At 39.8% G+C, this 17,911-nt stretch overlaps 1 protein-coding gene across 1 annotated transcript; it reads right to left on the reverse strand.

The window, feature by feature from the left end:
* Positions 1-10,308: 10,308 nt before the first annotated feature.
* On the reverse strand, positions 10,309-16,115 carry SLC35G1 (solute carrier family 35 member G1). The gene is given in 3 exon segments (XM_059821473.1): positions 10,309-11,068; positions 11,580-11,774; positions 15,826-16,115. Coding segments are annotated over 3 exon segments (1,245 nt in total).
* Between the last annotated feature and the right edge of the window lie 1,796 nt (positions 16,116-17,911).

Raw genomic sequence — 17,911 nt, forward strand, 5'->3', positions numbered from 1 at the left:
AGCGCACAAAGTTTCACAGCTAGTCCTGAACAGCTCGATTTTGTGTAACCTTAAATACAACAGAACCTTAGTACAGTGTTCTCTTTTATAATAAAAGCAAAATAAACTTCAGCTTCTGTTTTATATGCCAGTTGAGATTCTTTGCAGTAATTCCTTCCACATCTGCTCTGCAGCTTTCAGGTTTATAAAAGCAGTATCTTTCAATTTCCTTTCATCAAAATATCCATATGCTGTGTTTTATAGACATGTTGGTACACTTTTAACACTGAGTCACTAATTACAACTTGGAATCATATGCTAAGGCTAAGAAAATAAATACATGTGGTTATGAGGCATCTAACACTGAAAAGACGAGGAACCTAGCCAAAAATTCCTCAAAGTGTGATAACATACCAATATAAATACACCTGAAATTATCACAAAAGTTGAAAAAATAAAATTGAGTGGTAAAGAAAAAAATTATAAATAATAAAATTAAACACAAGCACCACCACATTCTAAACTAATGAACTAAGAACACCTGCAGAAAAGTTGCCATCCAGATTATGACAGTAAAACTGTTGCTGAAGAACCAAATTGTTTGGGAAAGGGGCTGGTATGAGAAGAGCTTGATAAACCATTTGTCCAAAACATACATTTCTAGTATTTCTGAAGGTAGTACTGTGTTGGTATCTCCTCCTGATTTCGAGTTTGTAAGTTGCTAGTGTGTCGTCAATGTCGTTGGCTTTCCAGTGACCAGTCCATCGATGGGAGCATTTGAGGGAACAGAGAGCATAAGATGGATGTTCTCCAAATCACATTAATCTTCACTATATACAGGATTAGGAGAGTTTTGCCTTGTCCTGACCAATCTGTAGTGGTGTATTCCCTTTTTTGTGCAGTCACTGCACACCCAATACTCCTGTCCCCTTGAGGGTACAAACGTAGCAGCCACCCTCACTTCCACGTTTGACAGATGACAGTCTAAGCACAACTGAGAAACTGACGGTAGCCGCTGTTCTTTACTGTAAATTGTATGTAAGCATAGTACGATGTATATAAAAATTAGGGGGCCTAAAAATATCCATTACCTTCAAGAGACAGAGAACTAGGTTGTAATTTTAAGAAGTGCAGCGTAGTCCTTCATGCTTCTGTCTAGAAGTTCCAAACGCACTAAGAACATTTCAATGGAAGAAATTAAATGTGAATAATGCTTTTTCATCAATTACCTACCTGGAACATATTTGTAAGTCTGCATATGAAAGGGGAAATCTGTCTTCTCGCAAAAAATTATCAGCGATTACTGCAAATAAATGTTTTCAATCCTGAAATGAAGCTCCAATAAAAGGAGACAAAAGGCAAATTAGAAAAACACACTTCAAAATATCTGTGGAATCACAAAACTTGGCAACAGCAAAGAGTCCTCTAGAAAATTTAAGAGAACTGAATCAAACTGGCAAGTATATTCTTCTCAAGGAAAACAGTGTGTAAGTTTGTTGATCAAAACTCTTGACATCTAGAGAGCTACAGGCTAATATAAACAAGCAGCCATTACCCCAAAACCAAGGTTTCCAGGTTTCAATAAAGGCACACTAAAGAAATAAAATTGTGGGTTTAACACCCGTTTTCCTATTTCATTCCATGCTAACCCTGGGATACAAGTTGTAATCTGAAGCAAGCAACACACTGTCAAGGGTATTCTTATATAATCATCAGAGAACAAACTGTTCCTTCTCTTCCTTAAATCTGTACCCAATCACATGGACAGGGTTCATCGGGACAGTTTTGCTACAGCGTGCTTGCCAGTGAGAGAACAAAGATTTTTTTCCCCCACACTTTTCCTTTCCCTTTTCTCCCCTCCCCCTTCCACATGAACAGTGATACAAGAGGCTGTTCTCTAAAGTTGGGTCGAGATGATTTATGACAGACATGTACAATAAAACTTACAAGTTCTGCTGATGCAGGAAATATGATTAATCTGTAAATTTTACAGGTCGCATAGCTTAAAAATAAATAAATAAATATTTCACACCTTCCTTCCTTCCCTGAAAATACAACGTAGCCTAACAGTGCTGATAACATCATAAATTGAAATTAGTCACCTTTATTACAGATTAAGAACTAACGAACTGCAAGGGAAATACAGCTGTGTGATTCCAACAAGTAAAGCAGCATAGCGAGATGAATCCCATGAGCAAACTAGGCTTCTGGGGTAGGAAAGGCTACCTTGCTATTTGTAGTCCTCCCATAGAAGATTTCAGATCGTAGTATTTCTTTACCACTCTCCATTTTTAATAATGAAGAAAATGTTTTGCCATATGGCAAGAATGTCGGCTAAGTGTTTTCATATGGCCTTCCTACATACGTTACTACAAATAGTAGAACATAGGGCCTTATTCATATTATATAAAGATGATGTTTAATGAAGAAATTGAACACACATCTATTACAAGGCATTGGTTGGCATGAAATATTTCTGGTAAAGTGAAAAAAGGACACAATCAGGATTACTTTTTAAAAGCGTACAGCTTTTGCCTTCACTTCCTGATCAAAACTCAATAGTGACTGAAGAGTTTTTACGGTAATATAGAGGAATATTTGTTTTAAGAAATAAATTACAAATGGGAAAGTAGAAAGTAAATATTAAAATCTGATTCACAGTGCACTTTATATGAAATAAAATGGATTAGTCACATAGCCTTTCCAAGTAATATTAAAAAGATTTTTCTCTCCTTTAACATTGCTTAGCTTCCCAAAAACTGTCCAGTACTTCCTATTAAATAAAACAACACGAACCAGTGCTAGCTAACACCAGCAAAAAAATCCTCCAGCCAACCTTCCAATGGAAAACAAGTTGACAAGTATTTTTTCTAGGTCCCTGTAGTAGTTCCATGTATCACCTCCTCCCTTTCTAACACTTCCCTCCCTTAAATTAAGTTGAAGTTTGAACAATAGTTCCCAACTCCACCAGGCTTCAAGCGTGGTACATCTATGCTCAAAGACTTGCACAACTTCCCCATTCAATCAGCTGGTCTGACTGAGAAGGGTCTTCCAGCACACCTGGTCCTGTCCATACCCCTGTGCTGCGGTGACCAGAGCAACACAGTTACTGGGAAACCCTGGCATGGGAAATATTTGGCAGTAGGGCCCCGGGGATGAGGTGGTAGAAGATGTATAGGGCCTCCCTGCCTCAGCACCTGCATCAAGAACCTGCTCAAGAACTACGTAGGGGTCTCACCCCAGCCCCAAAATAAAAACCAGAGTGGAACAGAAAATATTTTTGTAAATCCCCCAGTCAAACAGGAGGAAAACAAGGGGCAATAGTTACAACATTGCTCAGACAGTGTATGCACTCTATTTTTGTGCAAAATTAGAACTATTAGCCTAAATTCATCCTAAGTCATCACAAATTACCTCAAAGAATTTAATAGAAAGAATGTACTTGTCATATTTTTTCCTTTTTTTTTTTTTTAGAGAATGCTTAGAACATACGCTAGATACACAGACCATATCACATCCAGCAACATCATTACTGATGAGAGGTCCAATTTCATTACATCCCCTCCCAACTCACTGACGTTCACATGAAGGTGGCAGGCCCACTCTCCCCTGGCTTTCCCAGTTGTTTTGGGGCAACACAGAACTTACAGAATTTCAGAGAGAGCAGTGTTGAAGTCCTGCTGTACCCTCTAGAATGTTTTGCTCCGAGAAGGGGTGCAGGATGTAGTTTAAAACATCAGAGAAGAGTTTAAGAGATTATTCAGGGGTCTGCTGAGAAGCATTCTGTATAGTCATTGAAGTGCTTCAATAGCATTTGGACTCCTATTTAAATTCAGGTATTTACATTGTGTACATCACACTGTATTGAAACTTTTATTGTCTAAAACTGTGGATTTGGATTTTTAACAGGGTTTAATCTTACACATTAAGGAATAAATTAAGAAAGATAGCCCCACCTACTGACAGAACAGTCACAGTACAGAGTGAAAATCGAAGAACTTGATACTCACTGACCAGAAACATGGGTTTTCTTTCCACCTCTCACACAGACCTCAGAATCACTTTATACTAAGCAGGGCAAGAACTCAAATCTCATTTTCCCTTTGCTCAGTAGGTAAGATCAAAGTAGTTTCTCATTATCCTGTCCAGAATTTACTGCTACTTCACAGGATAATGGAGGAACTTCATTCAGTAGTGTCAGAAAATAAAATTCAATACAAAGCTAATTGAGGAATCAAAAGAATCAGCTGAAACCTGTTTGAATGGTTCATCTGCATATCATATTGCATGTACTGCTTCCTGTGCTCAGGATTGTAAGAACGCTTTAACAAGTCAATAACAAGCAGTGCAAGTTATCCCCTACGTATTTTGCGACTTTAATGAAGTTTGTTTTCCAAGTAATAACGGAAATGCTTTTTCCTTTTAAATCCTTTGATCCCTTTTCCCTTTGCCTTTTTTTTTTTTTGAGTGGGTAGACATAAGTCTAGAATTTTGTTTCAAGAGTCTTAGTATTTATATTATATATAATATATAATAGTCCTCATCTCTTTGTGTGTTATGTCACTGCCCATTTGTAAATAAGGAGGATTTTAATGTTGCCTATCTAAAAAGCTCTTTTACCCCTCCCCTTTAAGCTTAAATTTCTATATATTTATAGATGTTCCAAAGAACCTACAGAACTGCCAAGAGAAATTTGCAAAGTTTCTCCACAAAATTCTGTCACAATTAATCCTCTCCTGCCTATGCCTGGCACACTAAGCTCTCTTGGAAGTACTTTGCTTTTTCTTTACTTTAGAGCCCAAGAAACAGATGGTGCCAAGTCATCCTACAACAAGTTAATTTTTGAGCATATAAAGTGAAGAAGAGGATGCTGGATAGAAGGCTAACACTGCTAGTAATTCCCCCACTATGTAACTCATCTTCCCTCATCTATTTTTCCCCTCTATAATGCTAAGTCAAGTCACACCCAGAAATAAGTATTCATTACGTGCACAAAGCACTCAAGTAGGTTAATACCCTTGTCCAGCTCTGTTATCCTCTGCTCTTACAAATCCAGACACCACTGCAGGAGGAAGCACTGTTACAATGATAATAAAAAAATTGCTACAATCTTTTTGTAATATTTAGCAATGTTGGTGGTTTTGCAAATTATATAATCATTTTTTTTTCTGCTTTTTCCTCTTTGGTGAAAAGTTAATTATTCAAACATCAGATAATGGGAAAGACTGGGATGAATTAAGTATCACCTTGTGACAGAAGGGAGAAGACTTGAATTCACATCATGATGTATAGAAAAAAAAAAAAAAAAGAAAAAAGAAAAAACCCACAAAAACAAATTGCCATTTAGACACAGGAAAATTTAACTTTACTGACCTGTCAATGCCACAGTGTTTCCAGTTGAGAAACTGCTGTATGGAAGCTGATGGAGCTTCTTTTCATCTCTAGCTTGTTGCAAGGCATAAAAAGTGACACAGCATGCTAATAGTAGCAGAATTTGAGGCGTATGTTCATATTTAACAGGGCCTGTTTGATTAACAGTTCTTTCATAAAGCTTTTACAATCACTACGTTCAAGTATGTTCTACTAATCAATGCAAAACCAGAGATTAATTCTTCAGGTCATTTTATTAGCAATGATGAATATAAATCTCTTACGAAAATATTCTTAACATTTCAATATATAAGAATTGTCTATAAAAATATACTACTACATAACAAAGCCAGTAACTTCTACAAAACATATAATTCAACATATATATAACAATATATAGGACATAGTAAAAATCCTTTATCAATGCTGAGGGTATTTTTACCCCCTTTTTGTCAAACAATAACTCACATAACATAGGAAATTACTCATTCTGATATACAGAAGTGTTATCACCATAGAATTCTATGTATGTTCCACCCTGAAGTTACCTGCATCTGCAGGAACATAAAGCCACAACTTTTCTTTGGATGGACAGACAGTTACGACCACAAAAACATTCTGTTGGTAACTGCCAACGTCCTGCTGAAATCAGTGTTGCACATCTGCTGTCAGCATTGTCAACCCTGAGTCCATGCAGGTACAGATATCATGCTTCTACAACCCTTGTGGGACTGATGCCACAGATGAGCCTACCATGGTTACCATAGTTAGAGAACTGAAAAACAGACTCTTCCTGGTTAACTACTGCTAGTTAGCAAGGAAATAACTTTTAAGAGGCTGCCTCTCTAGAAACAAATTTTCTTCCAACAGACTGCTTTTGAACAAAAGCTCAAGGAAGAGAAAATACTGCGGGGCAGGGAAGTGAATATACTAAATGATGATCAAGGATAGTACTATCCATCTTGTCATTATTAATTACAGGAAGAGCCATCTTAGAACAGTTTTTGGAATTGGGAAAGAGCCTGGTTTCAGAACAAAAACGACACATTGAACTAGTTATTTCACCAATGCTGTTACACTGTTACTTAATGCCTAGTGTTAGACAAATGCAGGAAATCAATTTTAATTATGTAGACTGTCCTTGTCTACACAATAAGCTTGTAAAAAATCTTAGTGTAGATGTATTCTGAGAGCTTTTAGAGCAGACTTTGACAACCAACTTAACCTGAAAGAAATTGGCTGCTGCACAGTGATAGGAGATAGCTTTTTCAGCTATCAGCTTTATATAGAAGAGTCAGGTACATAAGGCTTTAAGGCTCTAAAGACCCACTGAAGACAACAGATGATTACAGTGTTTTTGCATAGTAAAGAACATAAGAAACATGCTTATGAGGCATCAGTAACAACTAAATCTTTTTACCCTGTGTTTATGTGCAAAACAACCAACAATTATTACTCTTTCTATTGAGGATCCACTGAAATCAGTACATTGAATTAGTATGTTACAATTCAAGAGAAACTTAACTTTATAGCACAGCAATTGCAATGCAACAATATTCCATCATATTACAAAGGAAGGACTTCCTATTAGAAAAGTACATTTATCAAACTTAAAAATACTGTAAAGATGACAAGAGGACACTAGAGGTGATGAACATTAATAATGTATTTCTGACTCAAAGCTTAGAAAAATAACAGTTGACCCTGAGAAACTTGCTGTATTAAAACTTAAAAACCTAAAAAATCTTTCAAAAGTAAAAATCTATCCAAGGAAAGGGGAAAAAAAAAAAAGAACAAAGGAAAAAAATCAAGACTCTGAAAGAATCAAGGCTCAGCCAGTTTAATTTCAGATACTCAAACTGCTAAGCTCTGGAAGAAAAAAGAAGTTTTACCATCTTAACAGGAATTGTAAGAAATATTTTTAATTAAAAACACCCCAAAACATTTTAGAGTATGTATACTTTTGTATAATTTCATTCTCTTCAAGGTTTCCACCTAAAATTTAGGTTTTTCAACCTACATTTGAGAGGAAGAAAAATTAAAAACTTGAGGTTGTTGAAAAAACTTAAAGCTTAAATGTCTTCCTTTCCCAAAATCATCTGGAAAAGCTAGTTATAGAAGCTAGCTTGTCATGCTTTATGACTAGAGACCAAGTCCTTCATTCTTACACTAGTTAAACAATTCTCTAAAATACAGATCAAAATCAAAATAATGTTCCAAAAAACGCAATGGTCTCCAACATAGGATCTTGTTTAGATTATTATTTTAACAATTTAAATATTTAGGAAGGTTTAGGAACAGAAAAGGAATTAAGTAGATGGAACCATAAGGAAACCCTATAGGTTTGGGAAAAAAAATAATAATCTGGGGTTTTTGGCACTGCAGGTATGGAAATGTATCAACAGAGTTTCTGCAAGAACTTGAGAGAAAAATCACCAATCACTGTATCAGGTTGTTGATCTCAGATCAGCTTATTTTCTACACTTACTTATGTGTTAAGGGCAAGAAAACAGTCCTTCCTTCAGTCATCTGTTCTTCTCTACTAAGTGTAAACAAGATTCACTGAGATCATATGACCTAAAGATTTTTCAATACAAGCTTCCACGTTATTTTTATTCTGTACTGACAAAGCAGCATTCATATGCTGTAATTTAAACTATTATCTAATTCCCCTTCTGAATGTTTTCACACTGTCATCAAGTTCAGGCCACTCTGGTTTTGCCCTCTCCAACAACTTTACAAAAAAGTTATGTAGCTGGATCAGCTCCCAGGGCCAGCTCAGCGCATAACCACACAAGCAGGAGCACTGAGCCAATGGCAGGGAGCAGGACTAGCTGACAACCCAAGTTTACATCAGTATGAACTGCTTTGGAACCACACCTTTGTTAAGTGTCAATTCAAAGACATGCATATGAATCATGAAGTGAAGCAGTAAAAAAATGCAGTCTATTTTCCTTCCCCCTGAAAGCTGTTGCTCAACAGCAGTGATGGCTGAGCAGCAGAAGAAACAATCCCAGTTTACAATTTCAAGTATTAAGTGAAATGGGTGCCAAACTGGAACTTTATTAATACATCAGGCTTTAAAGAGATGTGAAAGCAGTTTCATACTACTCCTGACCTTGTCAGCAGTAGCTGAACTTCAGCTTTCAGGAGAAGCAGAGAATAGGCAGCTATAAGCAGGAACTGATTCTTTCACTCAAGTAGAATCTGCTCGTGTCCATAAACATATATGGATTCAGACTGCTGGTTTACGTACAGAATCTTGCACAAAGATGGCTCCTCACATCCAGATGCATCCCAAAGTACTATATACATTCCAGTCCTTCCTGCCAGGATGCAATGCTTATTGGCAAAAGAAAAGATACGTGACTATACATCTGTAAATCAAAATAAGAAAACATCCACCACCTTTAATGATTTTGAAAAAAACACATATCAAGTCTACAGAACACACCATTCTCCTTTAGAAAAATACTGGAGTTGGTAAGTAACTGAAAACCGCCTCATGATACAAAGGACCAAATAAAGATCCAAGTTAAAATTTTTGTTAAGCACTACCAAGACAAGACCCAAAACTCCATTTGGAAAAATCCCCCTACCTGATACTAAATGTATATTCCTCCTCAAACATGAAGGACGCCAAGATCAATGACACAAGCCTTTTTTCTTAGTATTTGTTGCTAACAAGATAAAGCCTATAAAAGTGAGAAGATGTGCAAGAGAAGTGACTAAGTGCAGATTTAAAAGGGCCAGCTGGAGAAATGGGGCTGAAGCTGCCCACTAGCACTTCCTGATGTAGTGTGGATGCCTGTATGTCACGAGATGTGTATGCATAGCTCCACCCTCCCACCAAGCTCTCCTCAAACCTGTTCTGTATAATCTCTGTTATGACCTTGGTCAACCTGCATTTTCTGTGAAACTGCAATTACTCTGCACTCTTGTAAATTCTTAGGAAATAGGCAAATGCTTTATTGTAAATCCTCCCAACTTTACGAAGGCCAAGATGACTTAAACTTGGTCTCAAAGAACTTTTGTACAAAAGAATCTAAACAAAAGGGTCATAAGCAGCATTTAAAATAACCTATATTAAATACCTAAAAAATATAATCTTTTGCATAGAATAAAGAAAAGTGCAGCTACAGCATAACATTCCATACCACAAGAAATGGCTAATTTACGAGTGGTATACAATTAACTGTCGTCTCTCATCACTGAGACTACAGCAACTAAAGACATGTTTATTGGGAAAATCACATTAAAAAAGGGATTAGGTTGTTTCATTATGTCTGTAAAGCAAGTGCAAACATTTAAAATTCTTTTTAAAAGAAAGCAAAGCTGACAGATGATTTTCACAAGCTAATTTTCTCTTTATATTACTTGGAAACATGAAATAGCCTTTGTTCTTTTAGAATCCAAATTAATAACAAATCCCCATTTGGCATCTGTTTTGTGAAAAAAAAAAGAATTAGAAAGCTTGCAAATGTGCAAGCTTTCGCTGTTCTAGAAAAGCTGGATGTTTACAGGATTATAACTCTTCATTCCCTTCTAACTTTTGTACTGCAATCCCCCTGGTAATCAAGCGCAGAATAGTATTAAATAAGCCTGGGAGACTGATTTCCGCTGCTCAGAAGAATAGGGAAAGGGTCTAAGAAGCGAGAAATCAGGAATTTTAGGAAAATAAAAGCCAAAAAACTATTGTCCACTTTTGACAGGAAGCAAGCAGTTTTTAAATGTCTTTCTACTTCTCATATTTGCATGCCTAAATATGAGAAAGAAAATCATATACCTAATCAGTTGTTAAAACATCTCCAATTTTATTTTTTTAAAAGATCAACTTATTTTATTGGATATAACTTGGTACTACAATTTGGTAAATGAGATATTTAAAATAAATAAAAATAAATATTGTATATATATTTCAAGATTGCTTGTTTCTGTAATGAATTAGTGTCTGTATTATTAGATTTCATTTTGCTTAGCTTTTTTCAAGCTTTGTCGCCACTTACGAATGGCAGTTCCAGAACTGCTAGCTACTACACAAAGGGCACCACCCACAGTCCACCAAGTTGGTAGATGATTGAGAAAAAGAATTTGTAAAATAAAAGCAAACACGACATCCATTGTTTTCATTATGGCTACAGGTCCAGCTTTCTCTATTTGTAACGCTTTTGTGAGAAATATCTGACCTCCTAACCCTAACAAGCCTATTAATATTAAAAGAACCCTATCTTTACCACAATATGGTAAACGCCATTCATTCATAACAAACAATGCTATAACACATCCAATTAAACCAATGACTGCATAATACCAAATTGACAAAAAATAATGCACAGATTTTCCCACCTTCCTTAGTATAACAAAAGTCGAAGCTGCAGATACTGTGCTTGTAATTGCTGCTACAGTTCCTTTAAGGTGATTTGTGTAACTTCCTTCAATCCCCGTAACATTTGACCCAAACAGAAACGGTGGTCTGGCAATAAGAATCACTCCAGTGATTGCGAAGAGGGTAAACAGAAGATCCCAAATACTGTATTTCTCTTTGAGAAAGATCCATGCCAGCAATGATGTAAAAACAGGACTGCTAAAAGTTATAACAGTGGCATCAGCTAGTGGCATGACTTGGAAAGCATAGTAGAGAAGAATCATTGCGCTAGAGCCAAGGAATCCTCGGAAGAAGAGAAAAATTCTTTTACCTTTTGGTCCCAAAAACCCTGTTCTGAAAAACAGAAATGTCACATTAATGTCACTGGCTTGCTTATTTCATGACCAATATCCAATCACATTTAATTGTGCACACCTTTCTAGATAAGGGACTTATGTCAAATATCAAAATATTTTTAACTTATCACAGACCAACTTATTCCCATCACCACCCCCAATCACATTCAGAGTCCAGAACCTATTCTTCTAGCTATGAATCTCTTCCTTGCAAAATAACCCAAGAGTATCTACACATTACTTTTTTGTTGTTGTTGTTGTTGTTAAGAACACCACTTCATGGAAAATCAATACATTTGATATAATTCCTGGAGAAACCTCTGCAATTCAAGGAGTCAAAGATTTTCAGTTTTTTGAATTGTATGAAGAAACTCTCAAGTAATCCAAAACAATGCCATTATGCAATTGAAGTCTGAATTAAAATAATACTGCAATCTGATTTAAGTGAGTGATAATTCTAGATCTATTTTTAATAAATAATTTTAAATTTAAACATTTGCTACACTTACTTGTAGTATATTAAACCAGGAAGAACAAATGCCATTTGGAAAACACATCGAAACGCACTCACTTCCACTGAATGTACATCTTCTATTTTTTTAAGAAATAAAGAGGCCACTGAGAAAAGGAAGGCAGACAGTACAGTATAAAACAGACCAAGTCCTGGACAGGCAGCTTTCTTCTTTGTTCCTGCAACAGATAAACTACAGTTAATAATGATCTATTAGACTTCTCAGATCAGGCGGCTCTACATACTGCAGTGCTCTGTACATTTGTAGATATTCTTGTGGTAGACGACAGGGGAAGCAAAAGAAACAAATGCAAATACCACATGTATTTACCAGACCTACCTTGAAAATACATTTCACTGTCTACCACGACTCTCCTTTTTTTCTTAAAACAGGAGATAAGAAAAGAACTCTAACACTTTGGATACAAAACCATTCCTACACTTCTCACAGTTACTAGGCTTACTTCTTGGAGGCATCAGACTAGTTGTATGATTCTGACCACCACCGAAGGACCAATAAATACAACTGACTGCAAAATGGTCCACGGTCAGATTCTGAAACACTGAAACTTATTACCTGGGAATCATCTGATTATTGAGTAAGTTAATTAAGGTTCCTAAGCAACGATTTAATTTCCTTTCTCACAAACACACACACGTAGAAAATGTGTACAGAACCTCACTTGTGTTATACCTCATGTTTATTTTGCAGCTAAATCACCCTAAATTTGACCTAAACCTACAGAAGTTTTATATAATGTTTTTATCTTGCTGTAAGAAAATAAACATTTTCTTCAAATAAACATCAAATACACATTTTTAAGCAGCAGAAATTTAAGTGACTGATTTTAAAACACCTAGGCCTGTGTAAAGTACTGATACCTATCACAGTTCCATGAAGACCTTAGTTTCACCTTAGTTTATGCTCATTTATCAGACTTTCTCTTCCTGAAGTAGTTTCCCAAGTCTAATGGTTTCTATTCAAGCTCCCCCATTGCCTTAGGCCCTCTTCAGTGACATACTCTTCCTCATTCCACTCATCTTCTCCATGCTCAACTATTAAAAAAAAAAAGGAAAGCAAACAGAGAGGGTGAACTGCTGCTGAGCTCAACACCGTCTCCAAAGAAACCAGCCTTTTTTGTTATTGCATTGCTGCATAAAAGGAACAGTCTTGCCACTGGACCTAGAGGTGAACACCTTGGAAAAGAGAACCCATGAAAAATTTGAGTGGAATGTTACCTCACTATCTATTTCTGTCTGCATAAAACATTGGGAGTTACCTTTTCTTCTACAACACCCTCTAAAGATAAGAGCGAGAACTCCATGTCCCTGAAATAGTGTTTTGATAAAAGGGTGCCTCGTCTCACATTAGTGTGGGAGCCTGTGAGCCTTATGGATCCTCTAAAACATAATCAGCAGGGCACTGCTGTAAGTTGCTTAGCAACTAAATATGGTTTTGAGGGAGGTTTTGTTTTGTTTTGGGTGTGTGTTTTTTTTAAAATTAACATAACTTGTCACAAACCATTTCGATCCTCCTTGAGATCAGCTCTCAAGGCTGAGAAACTGCTTCTTACTACCTAAGACTGTGGGCTGATACCATGTGTATAGCATTGGTTCTGGCTTCAACAGTTCTAGAGACCCAGGCTTTACAACTGCCATAGGAATTTAAAGTAGGCTGAAGGCCTGCTTTTCAAGGAATCCAGCCACACTACAGCTGAAAATGAATGACAGTTTCTACTAGGTAGAAATATTTCTATTTAGCAACAGCCACTTACATAAAAGTGTCTATAAAAACTACCCCCAACCAACACTGGACTGGGACATCCACAAACTATGAAACAGAGTGGATTTAAAAAATGTTCATGAATTACATGATGTCCTAATCCATGCAGTCACACAACAGAACTACAAAATCAACAACATCTCTAATATTAAAGCAAGAAGAATCAGGCTTACCTATAACTGAAATGGGAAATCCAAACCCAGGCTGGCTTATGGATGAACACAGCACAAACAGAACTATTATTTCAGGCATGATAGCTTGTCTGATTACTACAGAACAAAGCCAATCTAAATAATGGAAGTGTTGAAATGGAAAACCAATCAAATTAAAGCAAAGTAAACTGAAAGGATCTTATACGCAGAGCTAAGCTTTGGATTTCAAGGAATAAAAGAAAAACCAGAAGGAACTAATTTTTGTAAGCTACCTGATACACCATGCCTATCAGAAACAGCATCTTGCAATTCTAGAATTTAAACCATCAACATCTCATATTGCCAAATATGCACTGTACTCAGTGCAATAAGAAAGTTTTTTATTTCCTTTCAAAAATAAAATGGTACAAGTTCTTCCACCAAAACCAAGAACTGCAGTTCTGAAGAGTACTTATTTCAAAATATGTTCTAAGGGCAAGTTAGGTTAAGATAACATTCCCACCCCACAAAATAGTAAGCCTCCAAACACTAGCCCAATGCCATCAAAATACTCAAGCACGCATGCTTTTTTAAAAAAGTGTAGCAGTCTGAAAAGTTTCAAGTAGTGCCCAAGCCCTCTTTTCTGAGTGGCTACAGATCTGAGATTTGGTTTTCCAATTTTATTCCCTGGCTAAGTCCACAAGTAAGGCTTTCAAACAATCTTCCACTCCTGTTGTTAAGTCCTACTGAAATGCGTCCCACTGCACACCATTTTATGTGTAAATTCTTTTTGTTTGCATTTGAATGCCATGCTTTCTTGCAAACAGTTTTTATACTTGCAAAACGCAGAGTGAAGAAAATTACACTTCTCACACACATGCATCTTGAGCATAGCAGCAGAGGCAGAAGAGTACTGGCTATGGGGACGGTGGTCAGTGAGAAGATGATTCTCCCAGACCTTCAGGAAAGCCAGAAGAGGGTGATCCATTCTTCACACCATAGGAAGAACAGCTTTCAGACTTCAGGGAAGCGCCAGGAGCACAACAGCCTGCATATGAACTAACCATGATCGTGCAGACAAGATCTAGGCATGATTCATAAAGTTCAGCCATTGACTCAATTAACATTTCGCTAGACAGACTAACAAAAAATAAAGTATTTTTTGGTGAATAAATGCAAGTTTCTAAGGATTTCAAATATTGGGGGTTTTCCCAAGCTTTGCCTCAGACGTGATACTGATGTGAATTTCACTGGTGAAGTACACTCTTTTAGCCTCTCCATGGCTCAACAGCTAACCAAGATTGCCATTTTATCCATTTTCTGCTGGAAAATCAATTACAGTCCATATTTAATGAGAAACACATTTTCAGTGAAGTTGTTTAAAAAATACACGTGCTGAAGTACTTCAGATAACAACTTAAAAAATTATTTTAAGATGGCATTTATACTTTAAAAGGAAGCCACATTAAACTTACAAAAACACATTGCATATTTTACAGTAAGTTTGTGGCTTTAACAATTCAAAATGTCCAAGAAGTGAAGCACAGATTAAGACAAAATAAAGAGCACACTCACACTAAAGCAAGGTAAGAATTACCAAGGAAGTCATAGTTGCAAGTATACGGACTTGTTGAACAGCACTCATGCCCCTTCTCATTTACAGTGCCAGAAGTTCACGCTGCTAGAAGGCACCTCGGTCTACCCAAACACGTCCAGTCTTACTTCAAAACTCTGACAACAGGAAGTACTGTTTTCCCGAGGGATAATCGCTACCGAAGCTCTCACAACCCTACGTGTAGAAGGGACCGAGCAGCAGCCCGCCCCTCGGGATGGGAGCGAGCGGTGCGCGGCCCCGAGCGCTCTGCCCGCTCCCGGAGGGGGGGAGCGACGGGCACCGGGGGCCCGGCCCAAGCCGAGCCCGGCGTACAAGCAGAAGGGCTAGCGCCACGGAGGAAGTCGCGCCTGCCGCTTCACCAGGGTCCGGCTTGTCCGGTGAAGCGGAGGGGTCGAAGAGAGCGAGGCCGAAGACGCCCGCAGGGGGCCGGCCCCGTGTCCCCGGCCGGGCACCGGGTGGGAGCCGCCGCAGGCGGAGAGGGCTCGGAGGCGGCGAGGCTGCAGCCTGCCGCCCGCAGGCAGCCGGCGGCGGGACCGGCACAGGTGCCAGGCGCCCTCTGCGGCCGCCCGGGCTCGCTCCGCGCCCCGCCGCCGCGTGCGGTGAGCCCCGGCGCCTTCGGGGCCGCCTCCTCTTCCTCCGCCCCGCCGGCAATGTGACCCCGAGAGCGGGTAGCCCAGCCAGCAGGGCGCTGCCCCCCCCGCCCCGCCTGTCAGACCGCCCCTCCTCACCGGGTGCCTTGCAGCAGCGCGGCCAGGACAAGCCCGAGCAGCAGCCACAAACGCGGCGCTCTTCGGCGCCCGCCGCCTCCATGCCGGGCGCCGGGCACAGGCAAGGCGGCCCCGTACCCGCACCGTCTTCCCGGCTCAGCGGCACCTCCGGCTCCTTCCCGCCCGCTGCCGGAACAGCGGCGGCGTCGCCACCCTGACACAGCACCATGAGGACGCCGGGCTGCCAGCGATGCTACCGGCTCCTCGCAAGCCGGCAGGCACCTGGCCTCCTGCGCATGCGGTGCCGCCGCCCAGTGCCGCCCGGCTCCCTCCCTCCTCCCCCCCGCGCCGGAGCGCCCTACACCCGCGGGGCGGGGGGGGCTGTACCAGGTCGCGGCTTACACCTCCATAGTCAGGGTCCCGCCTAGAAACAGCCGGTGTGACAGTCCCCCTGCCACGGCAGATACCTGCCTGAACGCCCAGAAAGAGAGAGCCAAACGCCCCTCCCAGGACAGGCGGCAGCACCTTGCTAGTTCCTCACCGGCGTCCCCTCAGCCCGCGGAGGCCCCTTGTTGAGGGACGCGGCGCGGGCGGCGGAGAGCTCTGCCCGGGCGAGGGGCCTGGGCCGCGCCGGGGCTCGGCGGGGAGGAGCGAGGCTACGGCGCCTCGGGAGGGGGAGCTCTCATCTCGCCGTCGAGAGGCGCGGGGCAGCGGCGGGAAGAGCGGGGCTGGTCCCGACCGGGTGACCGTTAGGCGCGGCCGGTGCCGCCGGGGGTGGGGGTGCTCGGCGGCCCGCGCGCTGCGGGGCGGCACAGGCCGCGGCTGCTGCTGACCAACTTTCTGAGGTGTTGCGCTTGCGAGGAAATAAAACTGTGGAAAACGATGACGCTAAGTTGTTGCGTCATCTGAGCGCCTGAAATAAAAGTACATAGCTGTTACTGTACACGGGACTGATACCTCACGGTATCGGCTCATCAGCCTGTTCATAGGCAGGATCTGCACGGAGATAATGGAGCTTTTATTACAGCTTCTCCGTATTCTGTGTGTCACAGTTTGAAATCCTACTGGTCCAATCTCCTCACCGATTTAAATAGCTCGGCTTTCCTTCAGTGGGGCCATTAACGTTTAATTGCCATGTCAGCAGTGGCAGCAGCAGCATCTCTCTGTGTAAGAGCTGCTGCCTGCACCAACTGCATTCATAGAGGTCAAAACGGAGCTGGGAACCTGGTGGGCGATTTAGTCATTCCGTGTGCATATGAAAAGCCTTACAGGATTGTTAGTAGGGTACAAAAATCATTTAACCACCTTCTCGTGGTATGTTTTCCTTAAACAATGCCGCCTATGTCTTTGGGCAGGGGAATTAGAAAGGGGAGCTGGTGCAAAGAAATACAGAGTAGCCCCTTTTCCTTACCCATCAAGGAGTACAGAGAAAAAGAAGCAGAATAAATTTCAAATGCTGAAATTCTTCCCATTTGAGCAAGTTGAGCTTATCAATCAATAATTAGGGAGGAATTTCTATTTACAGAAGATTTATGCTCACACTAACCTTTTCGCTGCATAAATTAATCAGTGTTTATTCTTAACAAGGGGAAATGTGATCTATAGCTTTAGCAAAATGAGTATTAAATGGTAAATACAAGCTATTTCACACAAATGATTTCAAGCTTTCCCTCAAGCCACCATATAAAAGCTATTTCAAGCTTTCCTTGCCTCTGACTTAGCACATTTTATAGTCCATGCTAACCCACCAGAGGCCATAAGTATTTCATTATCTTGGAGCCAGCATTTGATTAATACGACCAGAATTATTTCAAAAATTATTCTTAACTAAAAATCAGATGTGTTATATCAATTATTAAAAAAGAGAAAATAAATAAATTTAAAAGTTTGTGTTGAAATCAGGATTAATTCTTTCTAAAGATTTACATTATCTCAACTCTTGCTATAACCCAAGAAAATAAGTAAATATCTGCTGTACTAGATATAAACTACTTTTATTAAAGCTCCTATCAGCATAGTCCTCTTCAAAGTCTATATTGAAAGCTTTACTAAATCTTTCCTCTGTGGAGATGCAATGGCAGCTGCATGTCCCAC

The sequence above is a fragment of the Gavia stellata genome, chromosome 9 (genome assembly GCF_030936135.1).
Source record: "Gavia stellata isolate bGavSte3 chromosome 9, bGavSte3.hap2, whole genome shotgun sequence".
In the NCBI taxonomy this organism is placed as follows: Eukaryota; Metazoa; Chordata; class Aves; order Gaviiformes; family Gaviidae; genus Gavia; species Gavia stellata.